The sequence below is a fragment of the Taeniopygia guttata genome, chromosome 1 (assembly GCF_048771995.1).
Source record: "Taeniopygia guttata chromosome 1, bTaeGut7.mat, whole genome shotgun sequence".
NCBI classification, from domain to species: domain Eukaryota; kingdom Metazoa; phylum Chordata; class Aves; order Passeriformes; family Estrildidae; genus Taeniopygia; species Taeniopygia guttata.
In genome coordinates, this window is record NC_133024.1 from 95,889,647 (window position 1) to 95,908,794 (window position 19,148).

At 40.3% G+C, this 19,148-nt stretch overlaps 1 protein-coding gene across 3 annotated transcripts; it reads left to right on the forward strand.

Annotated features, from left to right (window-relative positions):
- The first annotated feature begins 9,611 nt into the window (after positions 1-9,611).
- CLDN34 (claudin 34) lies at positions 9,612-18,829 on the forward strand. 3 transcript variants are annotated; one of them, XM_041718097.2, is made up of 4 exons: positions 9,612-9,731; positions 14,561-14,841; positions 16,193-16,323; positions 17,741-18,829. In XM_041718097.2, the coding sequence occupies exon 4, from the start codon at positions 17,799-17,801 to the stop codon at positions 18,441-18,443; it is 645 nt and encodes a 214-aa protein (XP_041574031.2). In that variant the 5' UTR covers positions 9,612-9,731; positions 14,561-14,841; positions 16,193-16,323; positions 17,741-17,798; the 3' UTR covers positions 18,444-18,829. The 3 variants fall into 3 exon arrangements, with proteins under 3 accessions (XP_041574031.2, XP_072789874.1, XP_072789882.1); XM_072933781.1 differs by lacking the exon at positions 9,612-9,731 and adding an exon at positions 10,915-11,141; XM_072933773.1 differs by lacking the exon at positions 14,561-14,841.
- The last annotated feature ends 319 nt before the right edge of the window (positions 18,830-19,148 follow it).

Sequence of the window (19,148 nt, forward strand, 5' to 3'; positions counted from 1 at the left end):
GAGCAGTTTAGATTTTCCTGCTTGGGCAATTCCACTGTTTTAGCTTCATCCCATGTTTAGAATGGATGCTTCATACAGAAATATCCAAAGTCAGTGGTGTGTGAGAGTGTGAGATTTTTTGCAAGAGCAGATAATTTGTGAACTCTCCAGCTCTTAACAGACTTTCACAGAAGCTTCAGTTTAATGGGGGTTCTCAGACTAGCTGCAGAATCTTCTGCTTTATTGGGAAACACTGGCACATATGCACAAATTTATAGTAGGGGTGACCACAGATCACAGAAGTATAGCTTGATCCTGGAAATTAATTGTCTGTAATTGTCTGTGAAGGTCTTTATAAAATCTGGGGAAACGGAGTTAGGGAAAGAAAAATACTTGGGTATTTGTAGGATTTTTCTAAACTTCTTTTCACCCTTCTCCCTCCCTCTTTATATATGGATGGACCCACCTGTTTGTGCCTGTTCTTGTGACATTAGGTATAATCCAGGATGGCAGCTCCAGAGGAATGAGTCTAGTTTTTGTGTACTGTTTGCATTTTTTGAAATTGCCTTTCTTTAAACTGAAATTCAGCTCTTTATTTTCTCTCATGGGGTATTTGAGACCCTCAGATTTCAAATGAGTCACCATTTCACAATACCTTTCCTAAGGTATTGTGCTTAATTTTAGTGTACTTAATTGTCTCAGTTTTTACAGCTGAAGTAACCTGTTGACAATCCAGTAGCTCTAGCAAGCCCTTATGATATGGAGTAGAAAGCAACTCCTGTTTTAGTGGTGTCTGGTCATTCATTGCAGAAGTTTAAAGGCCTATTCTAATTAAGGGCTTCTCAGTTGTGCAGATTTTTTAGAGGATAAATTGGTTTTTTTTCTGTATACTTGAGCAAATCATGCCCACAGAATGTTAGGAAAATTAAAAATTACATCTTTAAACTGGATTATATATTGACAGTTGTCAGCAGTGGAAAATTGGTCATCACATTTACTTACCACAGTTCCAGTCTGCAACTTAACTAATTATAATGATCCATGAAACCAATTATAATGATCCATAAACTGTAAAATGGGTAACCCATGTGAATTAGCAACTCACCTGTGAAATCTTGGGTTTCATTCTTTCTACCTGCTGCTTTTATAATGTTTCTGTGAATAAAGTTGTTCCATTTGAGGTAGGTTAACTTACTACATTCCAGAGGAAAATCTGAATTGAAACAAATTTGGTGCAGGTCAGTAGTAGGAGGTAATTCTTGCTCAGGCTACGGTAGGACACCTACAAGCAGAGCAAGTATCACTTCAGCCTACAATAAACACCTTTTTCTTGGTTGTAACCATGTGGGCCAGTGGGCTGTTGTGTATTTTAGTCTGAGTTTTATTTTAGTCACAGCAGTTGAGCCTTTCCTGAGCTCAAGGCTAGTAAAAATGCAAAATTTTTTCTCAGGTGTTAAAAATCCTCACAGTGGCTTCATTTTTAGATGCTTTGATATCTGTCTTGAGGCAGTCTGAGTTTTGCAGGGGGGGGACATGGCCTTGTGGCTAGGATGTGCCTTCCACTGGTGCCAAACACGTCAGTGTTAGTGCAGTCTGTGCTCTCCCTTCCTCTCAAGTCCCCTCCATGCAACAAACTGCTCCCTGTAAAGTTAACAAGAAATGCACCCGCAAATTGCCGTTACCTCTTGCCTCCTGCTGCTGATTTGTGCTGGCTGCTGCCAGGACTGGGATATCAAGAATACCTGGTGATTTCTGGCATCCCTTCTGTGGTGAAGCAGAAGGAGGAATTCTGGGTAGCTCCTCTCCAGGTGTCATTTGTTAACCTGCAACACTGCCACTAGAGAACAACCAGATTACCAATGCATTTCATCTCTTATTGGAATACTTTAATTTGCTGCTCATGATTGTCTTAACACAGGATATATTTTAATTAAAGCAAATGGATTTATGACTGTGAAGCTGAAGATGTAGTGGAAGATGCAGAAAAATAATCAAATTTACTTACTTACTTAGTAACATAAAATCTCCAGCAAAGTGGCATTTAAAAAGCCTGCATGCTACATGTACCAGGTGAGAACAGTCAAGAATTTTAGGTCCATGTTCCTATATTTTAATGGAATTAGTGAAAGAAAGCCTTTTCTTAAGTGCATACCAAGCTGCAGCTGTGTTAACTAAACTATTTATTCCCAGCAACTTCTGTAAGAGGAGCCAGTACTGGCTCTGAGGAAGCTGTGGTCCGATGTTACCAAGAGTTGTTGATTTGCTGCTGTTTCTTGTGTCAGAAGCATTTGCTGGGCTCCTTATGGAGAACATGTTCTGGAAACGGGGTGATGGATGTCTGCTTGTAAGAGTTGTACCAAAACATTGTTTTGGTGGAACTGTGAAGTCCAAAAGCCTGAGAGGAATTAACAAAATCTTCCTGATGAGAATACTTTAATTTCAACATCCATTTCACTTCCCAGATATCTGCTCTTCGTAGTGTTTGTTACTGATAAATTACATTTGTGTCTTTGCTAAATGCCTCAGAGAAATATAAATACAAGGAGCAGTAGCAGGCTAAATAATAAGCAATAGAAGGAAGATAAGATTTTTTATCTCAGTATCTAAATATGAAAGGCATGAGTCCTGTGAATACTATTCATTGCCACTCCCAGGAGTTGCAGCTTCAGCAGCTTTCTCACACAGAGATAAAATGGGAAAACAATCTGTGATGATCGAAAGTGGCCAACACTGACTGGAGAGGGGTGGAGCAGTCATTCTCTTACTGATGGGGTGATACATATCATAAGGAAGTGAAAGCCAAGAAAGCCTGGACGGATCAGTGCCTTGAAGGAAGAAAAACTAAACCAGTGGTAAAGTGCTTTGGGACACTGAATTTCCCGGTTTTCGTTCTCTGTATGTGAAACATCAAAAGTGTTCTGTCTCCTTGTGCTAGGGCAGGCTTTTTAGGTACTATAATGTAAAAATACCTTAAACCATCATTGAAAATTAAAGTTATGGGCAATTACTCGGAATTTCAGAATCTCAGCTCTCACAGTATAAGACCATCATGTTCTGTGCATTTAGTGGCAACCCTTTAGAGTCTCAGGAGACACTGGAACCGCTCTCTGACACTAAGGAGCATCAAAGAAGGAAGTCTCCCTTCGAGGAAGAAGTCATCCTTTCTCTGAGGTCATCCTAAATTCACTAAACAGCCCACCTAGCTGGACATGCTGAGCTGCTGAAGTCACACAAGCTGGGAGATGAGGGTGTTTACAGCACAACACACATTTACAGAATGGGGGACCTGGCTTGTTCTCTGGGGTTTTGCTTACCTAATTGCCACCTCTTCGGAGCTCAGTTTAATACCAGGCTTCTGGCTGAGGGCAGAATACCAATTCTGTACCAAATAGAATATAATATACCAATTACCAATACCAATACTAATACCAATACCCAGTTCCTGTTGAAGTTGGATCATTGTGTTCTGCCAGGAAAGCGTAATTTAGAGAGCAAGAAGCTGAAGATAGAAATATTCATCCTTTCCATCAATAGGGAGTAGAGGATCTTGGGTTTCTGTTCCCAGGACATTCTTACATAGTTCATGGTAGGCCATCAATGAATTTGAAAACAGAAATACTCCATGGAGAAGTGTGACCAGAATGTGTCCCATTAAAGAATTTTTAAAAACCCACCACTTCCTATTTTTACACAACAGGGAAGAAGAAAACCTAGGTAGTAAACTTGATTGACACACTGGTTTTGCAAAGGTGAAGTTACTTAGACCAGCCTTTTTGCAATGGGCAGTTCTACCAAATCAATAAGTGATTATTACAACAGAAACCCAGTGATAATGGTCACTGTTTGCAACATGTATGGCAAACAGAGAAGAGGAAAGTTGCACAGAGAAAAATTGGTAGTGTGGGTGTGTTCAAACAAATTATCATTTCATATGGTGACATGCAGAGCAATTAATCAAGGAGAAAATGATGGTGATCACATGGCCAGGTCATTGACATAGACCAGGCTCTCTAAATGTGTGTGGGATCACAGTGAATGATAGTTCACATGAGCTCTGTGCTCTAGGAAAAAGGCTGAAACACAGGAAAAGTAATAACTTGTGATGCAATGTTGCTGAAAACTCCATAAACTTTCTAAATTACTGTGTCTAATCCCACAGTCTACATCCAATGCAAAAGACAGGAAAATGAGAGAAGAGACTCATGTAAATTATTAGAGAGTAGAGAGAGTATGTCATAGCAAAGAACACTCATTCATCAAAACTGGGATTTAAAAGTTGTGTGTGTGCTATTGAGCACCTGTCAGGACCCAGCAAGTACAAGACAGAAATGAAATGAAAATAAAAATCAGATGCAAATGTTCAAGGGTGTCAGGAGAGCAGTATAGCTGTCAGGAATGACAGGGAAAGTGCAATGTGAAGGTTGGCCATAAAGTCTCTGGAAATCAGGAAACTGGGAATGAACATTTTATGGTCACTGTAAATCCACCTTTTGTGTTTGCTGTTCTTACATTACACAGTCAGGAACCGAGGTGTGACTACTTTGGTAAATATTTAGATTGCCTACAGTTTTATAACAGGGGTCTTTAAAGAGCAGCAGTAATTATAACATGGCTTTTGGAGCTGACAAGTCCAGAAAACAGGTGGGAATTTGCAAGATCTTGGCTTGAACACTCCAGGCAGCATGGCTCAGACAGACCCCCTCCACACATGCACCTATGGGAAGTGCCACAAACCCTTCTCCTTTTACTGGTTCAATTAGTAACTAAGTTTGCTTTTGTTTTGTCTCCTACATTCGGGGTTCCCTACCAGTGCTCCTGTGCTGACCAATTTAACTGTCCATAAAAGCATTACCCTCTTATCAGAACCATCCAGGTGGTTGTTCCCACATTTTGAAACTGTCCCAAGCTCCAGCATGTGCTGGAGCATTAATGACCTTTCATCTCTGTCTTGTAACTTGTAAGCTGGCTATAGTAGGGCTTTGAGGGAAAGCAGGGACAGTGTGACACTTCCTTCCCCCACTGCCCAAGTAAATGACAGACCAGCACAAGGATAAATAGTAGAGCTGTCCTGCCTTTGCACTGGAGATGCTGGAATAAAATGCTGTTGAAAAGCAACTTCCCTTCACATATTTAAGGAATTTGCCCTGTCTGGAGCTCTTTACAGAGCTGCATCCACTTGTGGCTGTTCAGATTTTCCTAAGAAATCTGTTTTGCTTTCTGCAGTATCCTATTTTACTTGTGTTCTGGGTCACCAGAATATTCCTATCTATTTCCTACTGCATTAATCTAAATAGGGTACTGGTCAGATGAAAGATCACAGTCATTGTTTAGCTATTACAGTAGCCAGGAATTGGGGCAAAGGTACAGAAACCCTTTTAGGGTGTCAGTGAAGATCCTAAAGATTTCCTATGTCAGATCATAGCCATGATCAGCTAATGAGCCACCAGTTATTTATATGGTTCTCCTAAACTACTACTTTAATACTTCCCCGTCATTTATGCAGGGAGTTGCTTTGTAAAGCTGTTAAACCCCCATGCTCTGTTAGCAGCTAAAGGTTTCTATTGATCTCTGACTTTCATTTCCTTTAATGAAAATTCATTGGTATTTGATTTCCTTGTCACTTCTAACAGCTGATAAGAACAAGCTGCTAAAGCAGCTGCAGTGAAGTGACAAAAGCCTGGCGGTGTAGCACTGCAGCTCTCAGAAACACTGCCAAGGCAGAGTGAAACCCCAGTGTGACGTGTTGATAACATTCTCCCATCAGGTGGTCTTTTCAACTGGCTCTAAAATGTCAAGTCTGAGGGAAATGTCTTTGTTAAGCTTTGAATGACCTACTTTTGGGTATCTGGGAATAACCAGGAGCCTACCCAAACCACAAGAGTGCATCTAATTTTAGCAGCTCTTTATTTCATGCATGCCAGCTTTTGTGTTCTGCATATCTGGGAAAAAAACATCAATTTCTTTCTGAGCCAAAGACAAATTTTATTGGTTTTAAATCAGCCCCTTGTGACATACAATCACAGTGAAATGATTCCACTTAAATTTTTCAAGCCTGTAATAGTAATCTCAATTTTGCTTCAAAAACTAATAGTGAGCCCATTCCAATGGATATACAGTTGCTGGTCTCTGAAGAAAAGGTCTAAACAGCCCATGCTGGAGGTAGCCTGGGCAGCTGTGTTTTGTGTGTTCCCACTTCCCCCTGGCTTTTAAGTGACCAATAGTAAAAGGGTCAGATTCTTCATAGGAAGTTTCTGTGAGTCTTCTGGCTCAGTTATAAGGGAATCTAGGGAAAGTTAAGGATGAAAATAAAGGGATGTTAGTGTGTCAGCAGGGGCTCTGAGGACACTACTAGCAGTGTAAATGCTGGACAAAAGGTTTATGACATATTTTGGATAGAAGAAGCACTAAAAAGGATGTGACCATTGTTAGGGATATTAGTGCTGTGCAAGATTGAAAGGAAGCAAGTCCAGACATGAGTGAGGTACAGTCTCCCTAGCTTGTACTACCTAAATCGGATATTGAACAGTGTTTCTCTTGCTGGGAGGGATAGCATGTAATCCCTCTCACATAGTGTCAAAGTTCACTGTAATTTTAGACTAAAACGTGTTTAAATCCCACTCACACTGGATGAGTGGAACTAACAGAGGATAGTAGGGACTCAACATTGTGGATGTTTATTTGGAGCTTCACAAAAGAGAAGAGTAATCAAGGCCACACGAAATATAATGACATAATCACAACAAACCTTATAGCAAGTTCTCTGGAGCCAGAAAACTTCCCAGCCAATGGGATTAACTATAAAAATAAGCAGCACCTGCTGGCAGCTATAAACGGGGTTGGTGTCATTTGGGATTGAGCTGAGTATCTGATAATGTGTAGTGCTTCCCTGTGGAGTCCCTTGAGGCTGGCAGTGAGTTGCCTCTTCAGAGGCAGCTGTTGACAAGTATTTGTAATCTATGTTTGAAGAGGCCTGGGCAAAACAGGCAGAAGGTCAGCTGCTGCTGGGCTGTGGAGCACTTAATGATGAGAGATGTGTTGAGTTTGGGAGAGGTGTTTGTCTCATCTCTGAATTTCCCGAGTTTTAAAGGACAACTTGGTTTGGCCATAAAGGTAAACAGTTAGGAAAGTTGTTTATGAAAATACTTTTCTTAGACTCAAACAGTGGTTTTAGAGGCCCACATTTAGGTTCAGTGTTGGATTTGGAGAGTTGCTGGTCTGATGATCTGTTGAGGACAAGCAGGGAGCAACCAAGAGTGAGGATGCACAATTCTAATGCCCAGTTCACTGATCACAGGGTGGCAAGCTGCTGCAGGGAGGCTGCTGTGCTTCCTGGAAGAAGCAGCCTTTGTCTCAGAAACAAAAAGTGAGACAGTGCTTGCACCTGAGCCCCCCAGCTGTTTAGGGGCTCTCTCAGCTGCCTGCGTGGTGCTACTCGCTGGGCAGTGTACCTTGCACAGTGTGCTGCTTTCAGGCTGGTTTTCAATGTGTAGCAAATAAAAGGAAAAATTACTTGAAACAAATATTTCCTGTTCTGTGGTATTTAACAATGAAATTGTAAACCTCAGAAGGGACCGGGCTTGATCTCAAGGTCTTTGAAGTCAGCAGAACTATTTCCACTGATTTCAACGTGCTTTGGGTGCAGGCCATGGAGGAAGAAAGCAAATGCTTTCTGCCTCAAAAAGTATTAACCATTGGCATTCAAGGAACAATAAAGTCTTGGGTTTAAAATGTGTTCCTTTAAATAAGGTAGTCAGAAATGTAGTTAATTTCTATCTGCTTCCTAATAATTTGTCACTCTTACACTAAGAAAGAATATGTTTATAGAACTCATAATCATACACTGAGAAGGAAAAAACACTTAATACTGTCATTTGCTTCCTATCTTCTTCCATTCTGTTTTTTGTGTATTGTATTTCTCACCAATGTAATGATGCTTATGCTGCTGGTTGTTATTGCAGATTAAGAACTGTAGATTTCCAGTTGAATTAAATTTCACTGCAGTGATGGTGGCTGACAAATATATTGACCTCATTATTTTTCAGTACAATTTGATCTCTTAAACATCACAGTGGATTTGGTTTTGTTGTCGTGATGGTTTTTGTTTGCCTTGTTTTTTGGGACTGAGAAGAAATAGGTCAGAGACAGATTTTGGTGAGAATTGTTCTTCTAGGAATAGTGTAGGAGATGCCCCTCCTATTGCAGGGTGAGACAAATAGGGTGTGCAGCAGCTTCATGTGTAAAATTAGAAATGGTTTTGCCTGCAAATTTTGTCCCACACAGTTATTAAATGCAAGAAAAGGAATCCATCTGCCAGCTGCCTACTGCCCAAGGATGCTGTCCTTGTGAATCAGCAGCCCTGTCAGGGTGTCAGAAGGCCATCCTGGAGTCTGGCAGATGACAGCAGCCCAGCGGGGGTGTGTGTCTGTGTGGGTGTGTCTGTGTGTGTGTCTGTGTGTGTGTCACGCGAGAGCAGAGCCTGAGCAGCTGAGTTTGCCTGTGCACCAAGCCAACCCCATCCAGCTGTGAGCAGCCAGAGAGGAGATCCCAGGCTGGTGAGCTGAAAGAGAGGACAAGACTCTGTTGTCGTGGGCAGGCTGCATTACCTGCCCAAAGAACCAGTGAACTGGCATCAGCTGGAAAATACATCAGGAGAGGATTAAAGGTGGTGCAGAAAACAGGAGGATATGAATTAATGACATTTTTCAGCCTTCTTTATGATAGCAATGAACCAGCCATTGTGCATGTTACAATGAGAAGAATTTTTCAATGAGGCCTCCCTATTTCAGGGTATTTCTACAAAATAAACTTACTTGTCTTTTGAGACCAAGCTTTGAAATGTCACAGAATCACAGAATATTCTGAGTTAGAAGGAACCCACAAGGATCATCAAGTCCAGCTCTTAAGGGAATGGCCCATACAGAGATTGAACACACAGTGTTGGTGTTGTTAGCACTGTTCTGTAACCAGCTGAGCCAGTGCCTCACTTGGAATTTATCAGGGTTTAGAATAGGGTTCAAAGAGAAGAAACCAGAATGGAGTTAAGAACATTCTTCCAATTTGTAAGAGCCATTGTTTACATTTATGGGAAAGCCATGAAGCAAGGCAAACATAACATAATTTTAAAAAATGTGTGTGTTTTTTTAAGCATCTGAGATAGCAAGCATAGCACAATTTTATGGGTGCTGCTAACCAGCGTTCATCAAGAGAGCAGTTCAGCTTGAATTTACTCCTTAGGAAAACTCCTCTTTCTCCCCTATATTTCTTCCCACTGCAGAGCTGCACTAATTTAAGTTGCATAAACACAGAAAGAAAAATCTAACAAAGAAAGGATTATGAAATCACTTTGTTGTCTTTCAGATGAGCATTCTGTGTCTTTCGGGCTGTCAGACTGGGGCATCATGGTGGTCTCAAGCTGAAAAATCACATAATCAAAAAGGTAGATTTTCTGAAAGGGAATCTTACAGAAAACTGTCATTTCCTTGGGAGTTATCTATATACTTTGGTGTTTTAAAGCAATTAGAATAAATGGCCTATGGTAAAGCTTTCATATTTTTATAATATGTTAATTATTAACTGACTTCCTACATCTTTGTTGACTTAGTGGGAGAGTGACAAGGAACTGTGAGGTACCTATTTGGTAGCGTAACAAGTTGGACAATTCGCATGGGCATGTTTTTCCACCTCCCTTTTGGAACTTGCTTTATCCAGCTGACACTGCTTCAAAGCCTTAGGCAACTCTCAGACTCAGAGAAGTAAGTCCCCCCTTTTTTAATATTACTTATTTTATGAAGTGCTGATAGAGAACAGATGGGGAGAGATTTAAGTATTTATTTGTTTTCTATTAAGAATGCTTTCCCAACTGGGAATTGAAGAATTAAATTTTCAAGTATTAAATAATAGAGATATTGATAAGGACACCTTTGAAATTACTATACTGTTGGGTTTTTTTTTAATTGCCTTTCTGCTGCAAGACTTACATTAAACAAAAGATTTGGTTAGTAGACTATACCATGTTCAGTATAGTCCAATAAAGCTGCATCTGAATTATAATACTTTTCAAGAGCAGGATTTGAATGTTAATTTACAAATGCATGTGATGCCTGGCATCATCTAAAGCAAAAATATTTACTTAAAACATGAAATAAATGGAAATAAGTGAATTTCTGCTTACATGGGCTGTAAAAAATAATTATATGCTTATTTTATATAAGAAGAGTTTATAATGAACTCTGTCTTTAAGCTGGTTATAAGTTGCAGTAGAATTCCTAGGGTTTTGGCAGGCAAGTGAGTTCAGACAGGGAGACTCAGACATTGCTCTTCTGTTGGAATGTTTTTTAGCTTATTTTATTTTAGTTCTGCTATCATTTACTAGGAAGCAAGTATAGTCTGCTATCCATTTGGAAGGCTCTCCTTGCACCCACTTCCCCTATCTATGAAGGAAATCTAGCCAGCAGGTTGTTGTGTGCAGGTTGCTGTGTGTAGGTTGCTGTGTGTAGGTTGCTGTGTGCATGTTGCTGTGTGCATGTTGCTGTGTGCATGTTGCTGTGTGCAGCTTTTGTGCTCCCCTGCTGTCCCTTTAGCAGGTGCTTCCTTACGTGCTCTTGGCGCAGGAAATGCTCCTGCCTCCCAACCAAGTGCCTGTGCAGCACTTCCAGGCTGATATTCAAGTTGCTTCAGGAGTTCTTAATTTCTCCTGCAGCTCCAGGAAGCATTTGTTCCTGTTCTTTTGTCTGGGAGATGTCTGCTCTTGGATGACATCTCCCCATGCCCCAAGTGTGTGTTCAGTGCCTCATCTTCCAGTCGTGTGTGAGTTCTCTGGGACCGAGATGTGCTTGCCTTATTTACACCACTGAACCCTTAGTGCTCTTTTCTCTGTGCCAGACACCCAGAGTAGGCAAGCTTTTGGGCTCCCTCTGCTTTCTGAAGCTTTCTGAGAGGATCCCACCTCAACACAGCTAGGTTATTTGCCCTAATTTTTCAGGGGCTGTCATTCCTGGAATATCTCTAAACTGTTCCATTCTGGCTCTAAATGGAGCTCCCTTCAAGACAGAGGCAAAACAATCTGTAACAGCTCTGATAACATGGGGTCACCTGGGTCCTGGGTCAATCCCACAGCCATCTCACTGCCTACCAGCCTGTAATGTTTCCTTATGTAACAAGAGGTAAGATGGGCTCAGACGCAGAAAAATAAATTAGAGTGTGAAAAGCAGTGAGACTATATAGAAATTATCAGTTTTATTTCCTCCTATTATCAAAGCAAATCAAAACATTTTCCTGAAATAAGCAAAGACTTTTACACAGCTAAGTTTCAATGTATTTTTACTTGATGGAAGAGAAATGAAGATTGCTTTGGTTTGCTTGTTTTGAAACACAGTGAATAAATGGAAGCAGCAGAATTTATAACATTGGACATTTACATTTGGAGGGACAGGGGCATAAGGCATGTTAAATCTGGACATACCCTACAAATCTGGAGATACCCTACAATGACTTCTAAGACCCTAGGCCACATTAGTTTGCCTTTTTAAACTGAAAATAAGTATGTTAGAGAAAGCTAAAATCTAAACATGAGATATCAGAGCTCAAGACTTCATGAGTGTCAGGGAGATGTATTCAAGGAATGGGTCAGAAAGGCAGCTAATTTCATTTCTAGGAAAATAGGAACAAAAGAACTGCCACACTGACTGTTTGATATGTCTGTTGAAGAAGGTAGGAGTAGACTGATTTATCAGCTATTGGTGGCAACTCTTGTGGCCTGGACGACAGCAAGTGAATGATGGCCTTAGACAAAGCTTTCCTTCAGCCAGAGCTGTGCTGAAACGGTGATGGCAGAAGGATAAAAAACATTTCTGAAGCTCCCTTCTAGACACATCCAAACTCAAGGATCCTAAGGCATTAATACAACCTTTGAATATCATATCAAGGATCATGCAATTTGTATAAGACTTCCACAAATTTCCATGACAAGACCCAACTCCATCTCACATTTCCGCACATTTTCAGTGTTTGAGATCTTATGTGCCAGGTGTTGATGACTGGCCTGTCCAGCTCTGCCTGAGGTCCCACAGGGGTAAGAGATACTGCAGAGGGGGTGCTGCTGCTGAGGAATGTATTACTCATCATACACCAACCAAAGGACCTCTCCGAAATAGCAAAATCCCTTCAATGCCTCTGAAAGCTGCAGTCCTCTTGCACTCAACCCATGCAATGATGAATTTAAAGACAAGTCTTGCAGGTGATTGTATGGCTGGGGACACTTCCTTATGCCACCCTACAGTCTGGACAATTGTCCGTGGCACAGGTCTTCATCCCCCCAGGAGGGAGCCTGAGACCCAGTAACCTGAAAGGCCCCATTATATTTAAATGCATGAATTAAGAGAGTCTGATAGTTTTTTTCTCTCCTGCATTTACTTGCAGGGGTTTTTAAGTCTCTGTTTCAGGAAATTAAGGCAGGGTGAGTTTTAGAAAGCAGATCTGAAACCCAACCAATGTATATAGACTACTGCATGTAATTAAAACATCTTGGAAGACACAGTATTAATTGCAGAAGTGAAATGCATTTGGTGTAAATGAGGTTTCTCCTCCCTCAGAATCGATATCATAGCCCCAGCCTTTTGCTACTAACAATTACTGGAAGAAAAAGAAGTGTTAACAAAATTACAAGATAGCCCAATTTCTGTTTTTTCCTGCTGCTGAGAATATCAAGAGGTGGGGATGTGGCTGCAAAGAACTGGGCTATTGCTATTCAGCTGCAACATTTCATTTTAGTCATTTTAAAGGTAACCTTGATGCACAGATAAGCCAAACCCACCTCTATGATACCACTTTGCAGTTGTGCGAGCAGCTTGCTTTCATTTTTTTTTTCTCCTAGAAGCAAACTTGCAGCTGTAGGAAAGTCAACATGGCTTTCTCAGGCATCCTCTCAAGTTCTTGAAACTAAGAGTTGGAAACTCATGCCTCATTCTGTCCCTCAAGTCCATGTGCAATAACTCAACATACTTTCCATAAAGAAAAAGAGCTGCTTACTGCGCAACGCTTCATTTAATTAACATCAGCAATAAATATAAAAGGATTCTTCAAGGTTCTACTTTTGGATGAATACACTGACATGTATCACCTTTTACTAGTAACTTCTGTCTTCTCTGTGCAAATTTGCATAGAATGTAAATTTACATTTAATATGCACCCCCCTATGAAAACAGGCTGAGAAAGTTGGGGCTGTTCAGCATGGAGAAGAGAAAGTTGTGTGAGGACCTCCTAGCAGCCTTCCAGAGTCTGAAAGGGGCCCACAGGAAAGCTGAAGAGGACTGTTCATCAGGAGCTGTGATACAACAAGGAGGAATGGCTTCCACTGAAAGACAGTGGGATTATATTAGATATTTGGAATAAATTCTTTACTGTGAGGGGGGTGAGGCACTGGAACAGGTTGCCCATAGAAGCTGCAGACTCCCCAGACCTTGAAGCATTCAGGACCAGGTTGGAGGGAGCTCTGAGCAACCTGGTCTTATGAGAAGTGCCATTGCCCATGGCTAGGGGATTGGAACAAGATATATTTAAGACTTCTTCCAGCCCAAACCATCCTATGATTATATGATTCTGTCTTGCTTTTACTTTACTAGGGTATTTAGTTAAAAACATATCTGTGAAGGAAAGCCCTTCCAAATGAAGGAAATGAAATATATATTTAGAGAGAAAATGGCTGTTAGGTGAGAAGCCTGTAGAAGCAGGTCTCTGGTTTTTAGCTACTGTTTCCAGACTTTCCAAAGACTATCCCCAAAAGCTGCTGGGGTGCTTGTTGGATTGAACTGAGTAGATTTTAAATGAAAATTGAGATGAAATAATGGGATACTCAAAGATGGTACTGTGGCCACCTCTCAAAACAACTTCTCACTTCTTTTGGTGAAAATGGTTTTCAGTCATGCTTTTCATTCACTGATATAGACACCACATACACCTAGCTTGCTCCTGCTGGCCAGACTGCCTTTGTGGGCTGACTCCAACCCATGAAGTAGATGGTCTGCAAAGCTGGGATGCTGAAATCTGCAGCTCTGAGTGAGCTCCTGAATCAAGAACCACATGCCAGTGACACCACCTAATTACTCAGATCTCCTGTAGCTGACTGAATATGAGTTCATTTGCCTTAGGACATTTCATCTAGTGACTGTGTTACACTATTGTATTATTCAGACCATACAGGTAACCTTACTACACTAATTAAATTAATTCAAAATATTTATGTAATTACTAAAGCATGAAACTGGCCAGTGCTGTTTTTTGTTAGTACAGCCTGCTGTATGAACTGAGCTTTGAATTGTATTTTATTCACTATAGCTCAAACATGCAGGGACTGAGCTTTCACATTTTTCTCCCAGAAGGCTGAAAAGGGCATTTGCACAGAGACCAGAAGTTTTAATTTAATAAACAAAAAAAATTTGGGGTTTTGTTTGTTTGTTTGGATTTGGTTGGTTTTTTTTTTTTTGTTTTTTTTTTTTTTTTTTTTTTTTCCCCTGCGGATGACAAGTTGGTGACAGATCAAATTGTTCCTTTCTGAAAGGGATGCCTCTGTTCTTGAAATCTACAGGAATGGCACTGCTGGTGTTTAAGCCACATTCAGCACCTGCATCACCCACCTCCTGTGGATAGGGACTTGTGCAAGGTCACCCCTAAGGTCCAGCTGAGGGAAAAGCTGACAAAGCCCTGAGCCAGGCGCTGCTGTAAACCCCAGCCTGCCATGCCCTTCCTTCCCTCCCTCCTTCCTTCCCTCTTGAGGCCTCACAGTCGCTGGAATGGCTGAAATCCTGGAGGACGACGCCCTCTGCAGCTCGTTCCCAGTTTTATTTGGCATCTGCAAGAGAAATCTTGGTTTGTTTTTGGTTTTCTTTTTTGTTTTGTTTTTGTTTGTTTGTTTGTTTTTGTTTGTTTGTTTTGTTTTTAATACTTGCCACTGTCTTTCTTAAAAATCAATGTATCTTTGCCCAAAGGCTTCCTTTAAAATCAATGCTCCTGGCAAGTGATACATACCTGGTGCTTTTCATGATGTCAGCAAAACCTATAGTGTGTTTATTAATATAATAGTGATAGAAACTGCAATCGGGAACTAGAACTTTTTTTAAAACATTTTGACATGTTTTCTTATGCCAAGAAAAATCCTGTAACAATTTTACCTTGCTAGTTTGTTCCTTATTTTCATACTGAATCTCAGTACCAGGAGGTCATTCAGTATAGGCTTCTGTTCGATTTTCCAAAGTAGAAAAGTATGAGAACTGTAATTTAATTTCATCATCGATTTCAAAACTACTTATTTTGAACCTAAGTCAGTGATACTAGGCTAGATCAAATATGCTCCAGTGGGTAGGGTGTGGAGAAATGAGCCAAAATGAATCATTTCCTACATAAGCAACTTTTTATGTGTCTAGACACCTGATAACTCATCTAAAGCCCATCTTTGTTAGCTGGTTATTCTCCAGTGTTCTCAGAACTTTTGTATAAGCCATAAAATCTTTCATCCTGTGTGTTTGCTTGTTCCATGTTTTCTTGAGAATCTTAAAGGGAAAAAGACCTTTTCTTAAATTTTAAATTTATAATTAAAATGGGCACAATTCTAAGTATCTCAGCACATTCAGGTTTGATAGTGGGCTTGGAATCACATTTATTCTCATTTACTTCTGTGAGCAGACAGTTGGGTACATTCAATCAATGAAGTTATATGCTGATAATATACTTGGAAAAGCTGTTGATGATAAGGATTCACCTACTGACATATCTTTTATGACTTTGGTATCAGCAAGTTGTTTAAATCAATGCTTATGATGTACACAAGAAGTGTTACAGATATATGGGCTCTACACAAAACGGTATCTTCACGTGGTTCAGGTTTAGCTGCTCCACTGATTCCAAGAGAAACCAAATGGAGTCTGCTCATCCTCTTTCCTATCCAGCACTTTCCCACCACTGGATAGGAACAGAAATGATGCTGTTTTGAGGAACTGGGACAGAAAGAAGGGCTACTGTGCCCCATGCCTGGTAAAAACAGTTAATTAGAAAGGGGGATTTATAATCACTTTGTAAACAACACATCAAACTGAGGAAGTGTTTATAAATTGGTTTCAGTTTAAGTAGATAAACATACAAGAGACTCTTCTGGAGAAATTTGCTCCATGCTGGAGAGGATTAAATGTACACTTGCAATAATGGAGATTAATATATTCCACAGGAAATCTATTGGAGATACATAGATGAACTGGGAGGCCAAAATGATAAAACTGCAGATCTTGCTGTGTTTGTCTGCCATCAAAAATCACTCTGTCCCATCTTCTCATGGCTGGCATCATCTTCAGGACTGAAGTAAGTATGTAATGGGCACTGGTATGAGAAGAGGGACACTGTCTGCTTAAGGCCATATTGTTATGAAGATATTTCTTTTTTAAGACTTCCACAGGTGGATTTTTGCAACTAGATTGTATTGCCAACTGAATCTGGTTACCTTAAGATCGGTAAATAGAAAAATTGTTGCTTTAGTCTTTAATGTTTAATTTTTAGTACACAAAACATGGCGGCAGACATATCTTATTAGAGTCAACTTGGTACAGTATTTCTCCAGTCTTGAATTAAATAGGAGCAGTAGAAAAAATATTTTAGAAAACTTATGAAATATACAGACCTCTAGAACCTTACAGATTTACCTGAAAGTTGTGGCCTCAGGTAAATTCTAGGCCACATCTTCACTAGTCACAGGTAATTCCTATAAGTATTCAAAAAATGGTACAAAAGACGTGGGAAATTAAGTGTTGATTTGTTTATTTTTTTATTTTTTAAATTTTTTTAATACCTTAAAATATAATTTGTACTCTGAATGTACAGTCAGCAAACAAATCTTAAATTGAAATGACTAAAATATTTTCCAGCACAGTTTTAGGATTATTCAAACTCGGGAAACTGGGAAATTTATAAATAAGTGGGATTTGCAAAGGTGAAGCAGCAAAAAAAAAAAAAAAAAAAAAAAAACTTGGGTAAAATTTGAGGGTGGGAAAGCAATGGCAGCATATCCAGGTTCCAGCCCCTGCACAGTGTTACACTTCTGATTAATTCAAATGTTTCTACTAATGCATTCATGGCTAATTAATCTGAAAATGGTCAAAGTTGGACCATTCAGTGGTTCAGTGGTTGTTGTTAGACTTTGTGGCCTGCATTTGCTCATGCCTCTGAACTACGGTGTTTTCTGTCTGAGGCTGGTCCCAGCAGCTCTCAGTAAAGACAGCACAAAAGCTGAAGTCTGCACAGACTGGGCTCCAGCATCAAAGCCACAGTGGATGGGAGAAAGGAGCACAAATTCTGCTCTGTAGGATCTCTTGCAACAGTCAGGAACCTGAGGATTTTCTCAGATTTTGTTCCTTCTAGCCAGTAACTCTAGGCCTCCTGATTATGTGTAATGTGTTAAACAATCTTCGAACATAATGCTTAATTAACAAAGAAGACATTAACTTGGAAAAAACCCATCAATTTTCCTTTTGTGAATGTGAAAAGGAGATCTTTAGGGGAGCTAATCAGAGACTCCTTCTCCTCTGTGTGATACCATGATATATACAGAATTAAAACCTGTATATTACTTGTCCATGGATATTAAATTTTAACGGTTCATTAAAGTTGGAGGATGATGACTACCATCTTCCCTCTACACCCACATTCTCTTTTTCACTGACAGGTTCACCTATTCACCCAAATAATAATTGCCTTTGTCACTTTATTTTTTATTTCTTTGCAGTGTCTCTCTCTCTTTGCATGGCAACTCTGTCTGTGACGGAGCAGGAGAGCTCCAAAGGATGAAGTCCCTGGTCAGCACCTCACACCTCCAGCTTGCTGCCTTTGTTCTGGGCATGATAGGCTGGATCCTGTGCACCATTTCAATGGGAATTGTGGAATGGAGAGTGTGGTATGTGGACAACACCACTGTCATCTCCTCTGGCATTGCCTGGGTTGGGATTTGGAAAGTCTGCTTCATCAGTTACCTTTACGTCTCACCTGGCTATAGAGAACAGTTTTGCCATAAATTCAGTGGCTATGACTCCTTCATCCCCCATGAAATTTATGCTGCTCAGGGTCTCCTGTTGATCGCCATGTTCGTGGGCTTGCTGGGACTGGCTGCTACAATATTTGCTCTGAGAAATGTGTATATGGGAGTCACTCACAAAACTCTCATTGCCCCGTTCTTCCTGCTGGGTGGCTTCTTCTACATATTTGCTGGTGTGTGTGTCCTGATTCCCGTGAGCTGGAATTTCTATTCTGTAACTCACAACCAGAGCATAGCTTTTCCTCCTTCTTACTACATGCCCTCCAGTCCAGTGGCACAGGAAGCTGGTGCTGCCATTCCTGTTGGGATTGTGGCTGTCATCCTCCTGTTGCTAAGTGGGACATTTTCTCTCTCATACAGATTTCCCATGACCGCAACCACTATCACAAAATCCTGACAGGACAAATCCTCCCATGCTATTTCAGAGCAAGAGCATAGTTAAGAGACAAGGTCAGCAGCATGAGTGGTTGCAAGGTTAAGGAACTGCAGAATTTAATTTTATTTTATAGTAGCCACACTATTTTCTTATATGAACCAGTTGAGTCACCATCTTAGTACTCACCTATTAGCAGAGGTTTGTCTTTGAGATAACTGCTGTTGAGCACCAAATGTGATTAAATTTTGCCAGCTGTCCTCTTTTTTATATACAAACATTATTGATATTATTTTTTTTTTTTGGTGTAAAATATTTACCATGCTCAAAGAGCTGACTTTGAATGAACTGTCCTGTAAGAAAAATGTGAAGCAACATGTATTAAATGTGAATTTCTTTCTTTGTCAGTACTAAGCTCTTTTGTTGTTTATTTACTTACATCTGTAACAAAGTATGTTTTGTGACAAGTCAAGACTTTAAAAACCAATAATATGATTGTCATCATGGTTGTGTCACATTACTCTTCCCTGAATTGTCTTATAAATCTCTTGCCAGTTTCTCCTCTTCCTCTAGGGCACATAAAGAGCCATTCCTTTATTACTTCTGGTTTTCTTTCAAGCTATTTGCATTTTATATTGCAACATGTTTGCCTGTGGGGAAGGTGCGCTCTTTAGTTCCTAACTGAGGCAGAGCCAAAAAGTCTGCAAGTGTTTGCTTCTTCATCTGACA

Bases quoted from the DNA above. Each gene is read 5' to 3' on its own strand.
- CLDN34 (XM_041718097.2), top strand. From the start codon at position 17,799: ATGAAGTCCCTGGTCAGCACCTCACACCTCCAGCTTGCTGCCTTTGTT.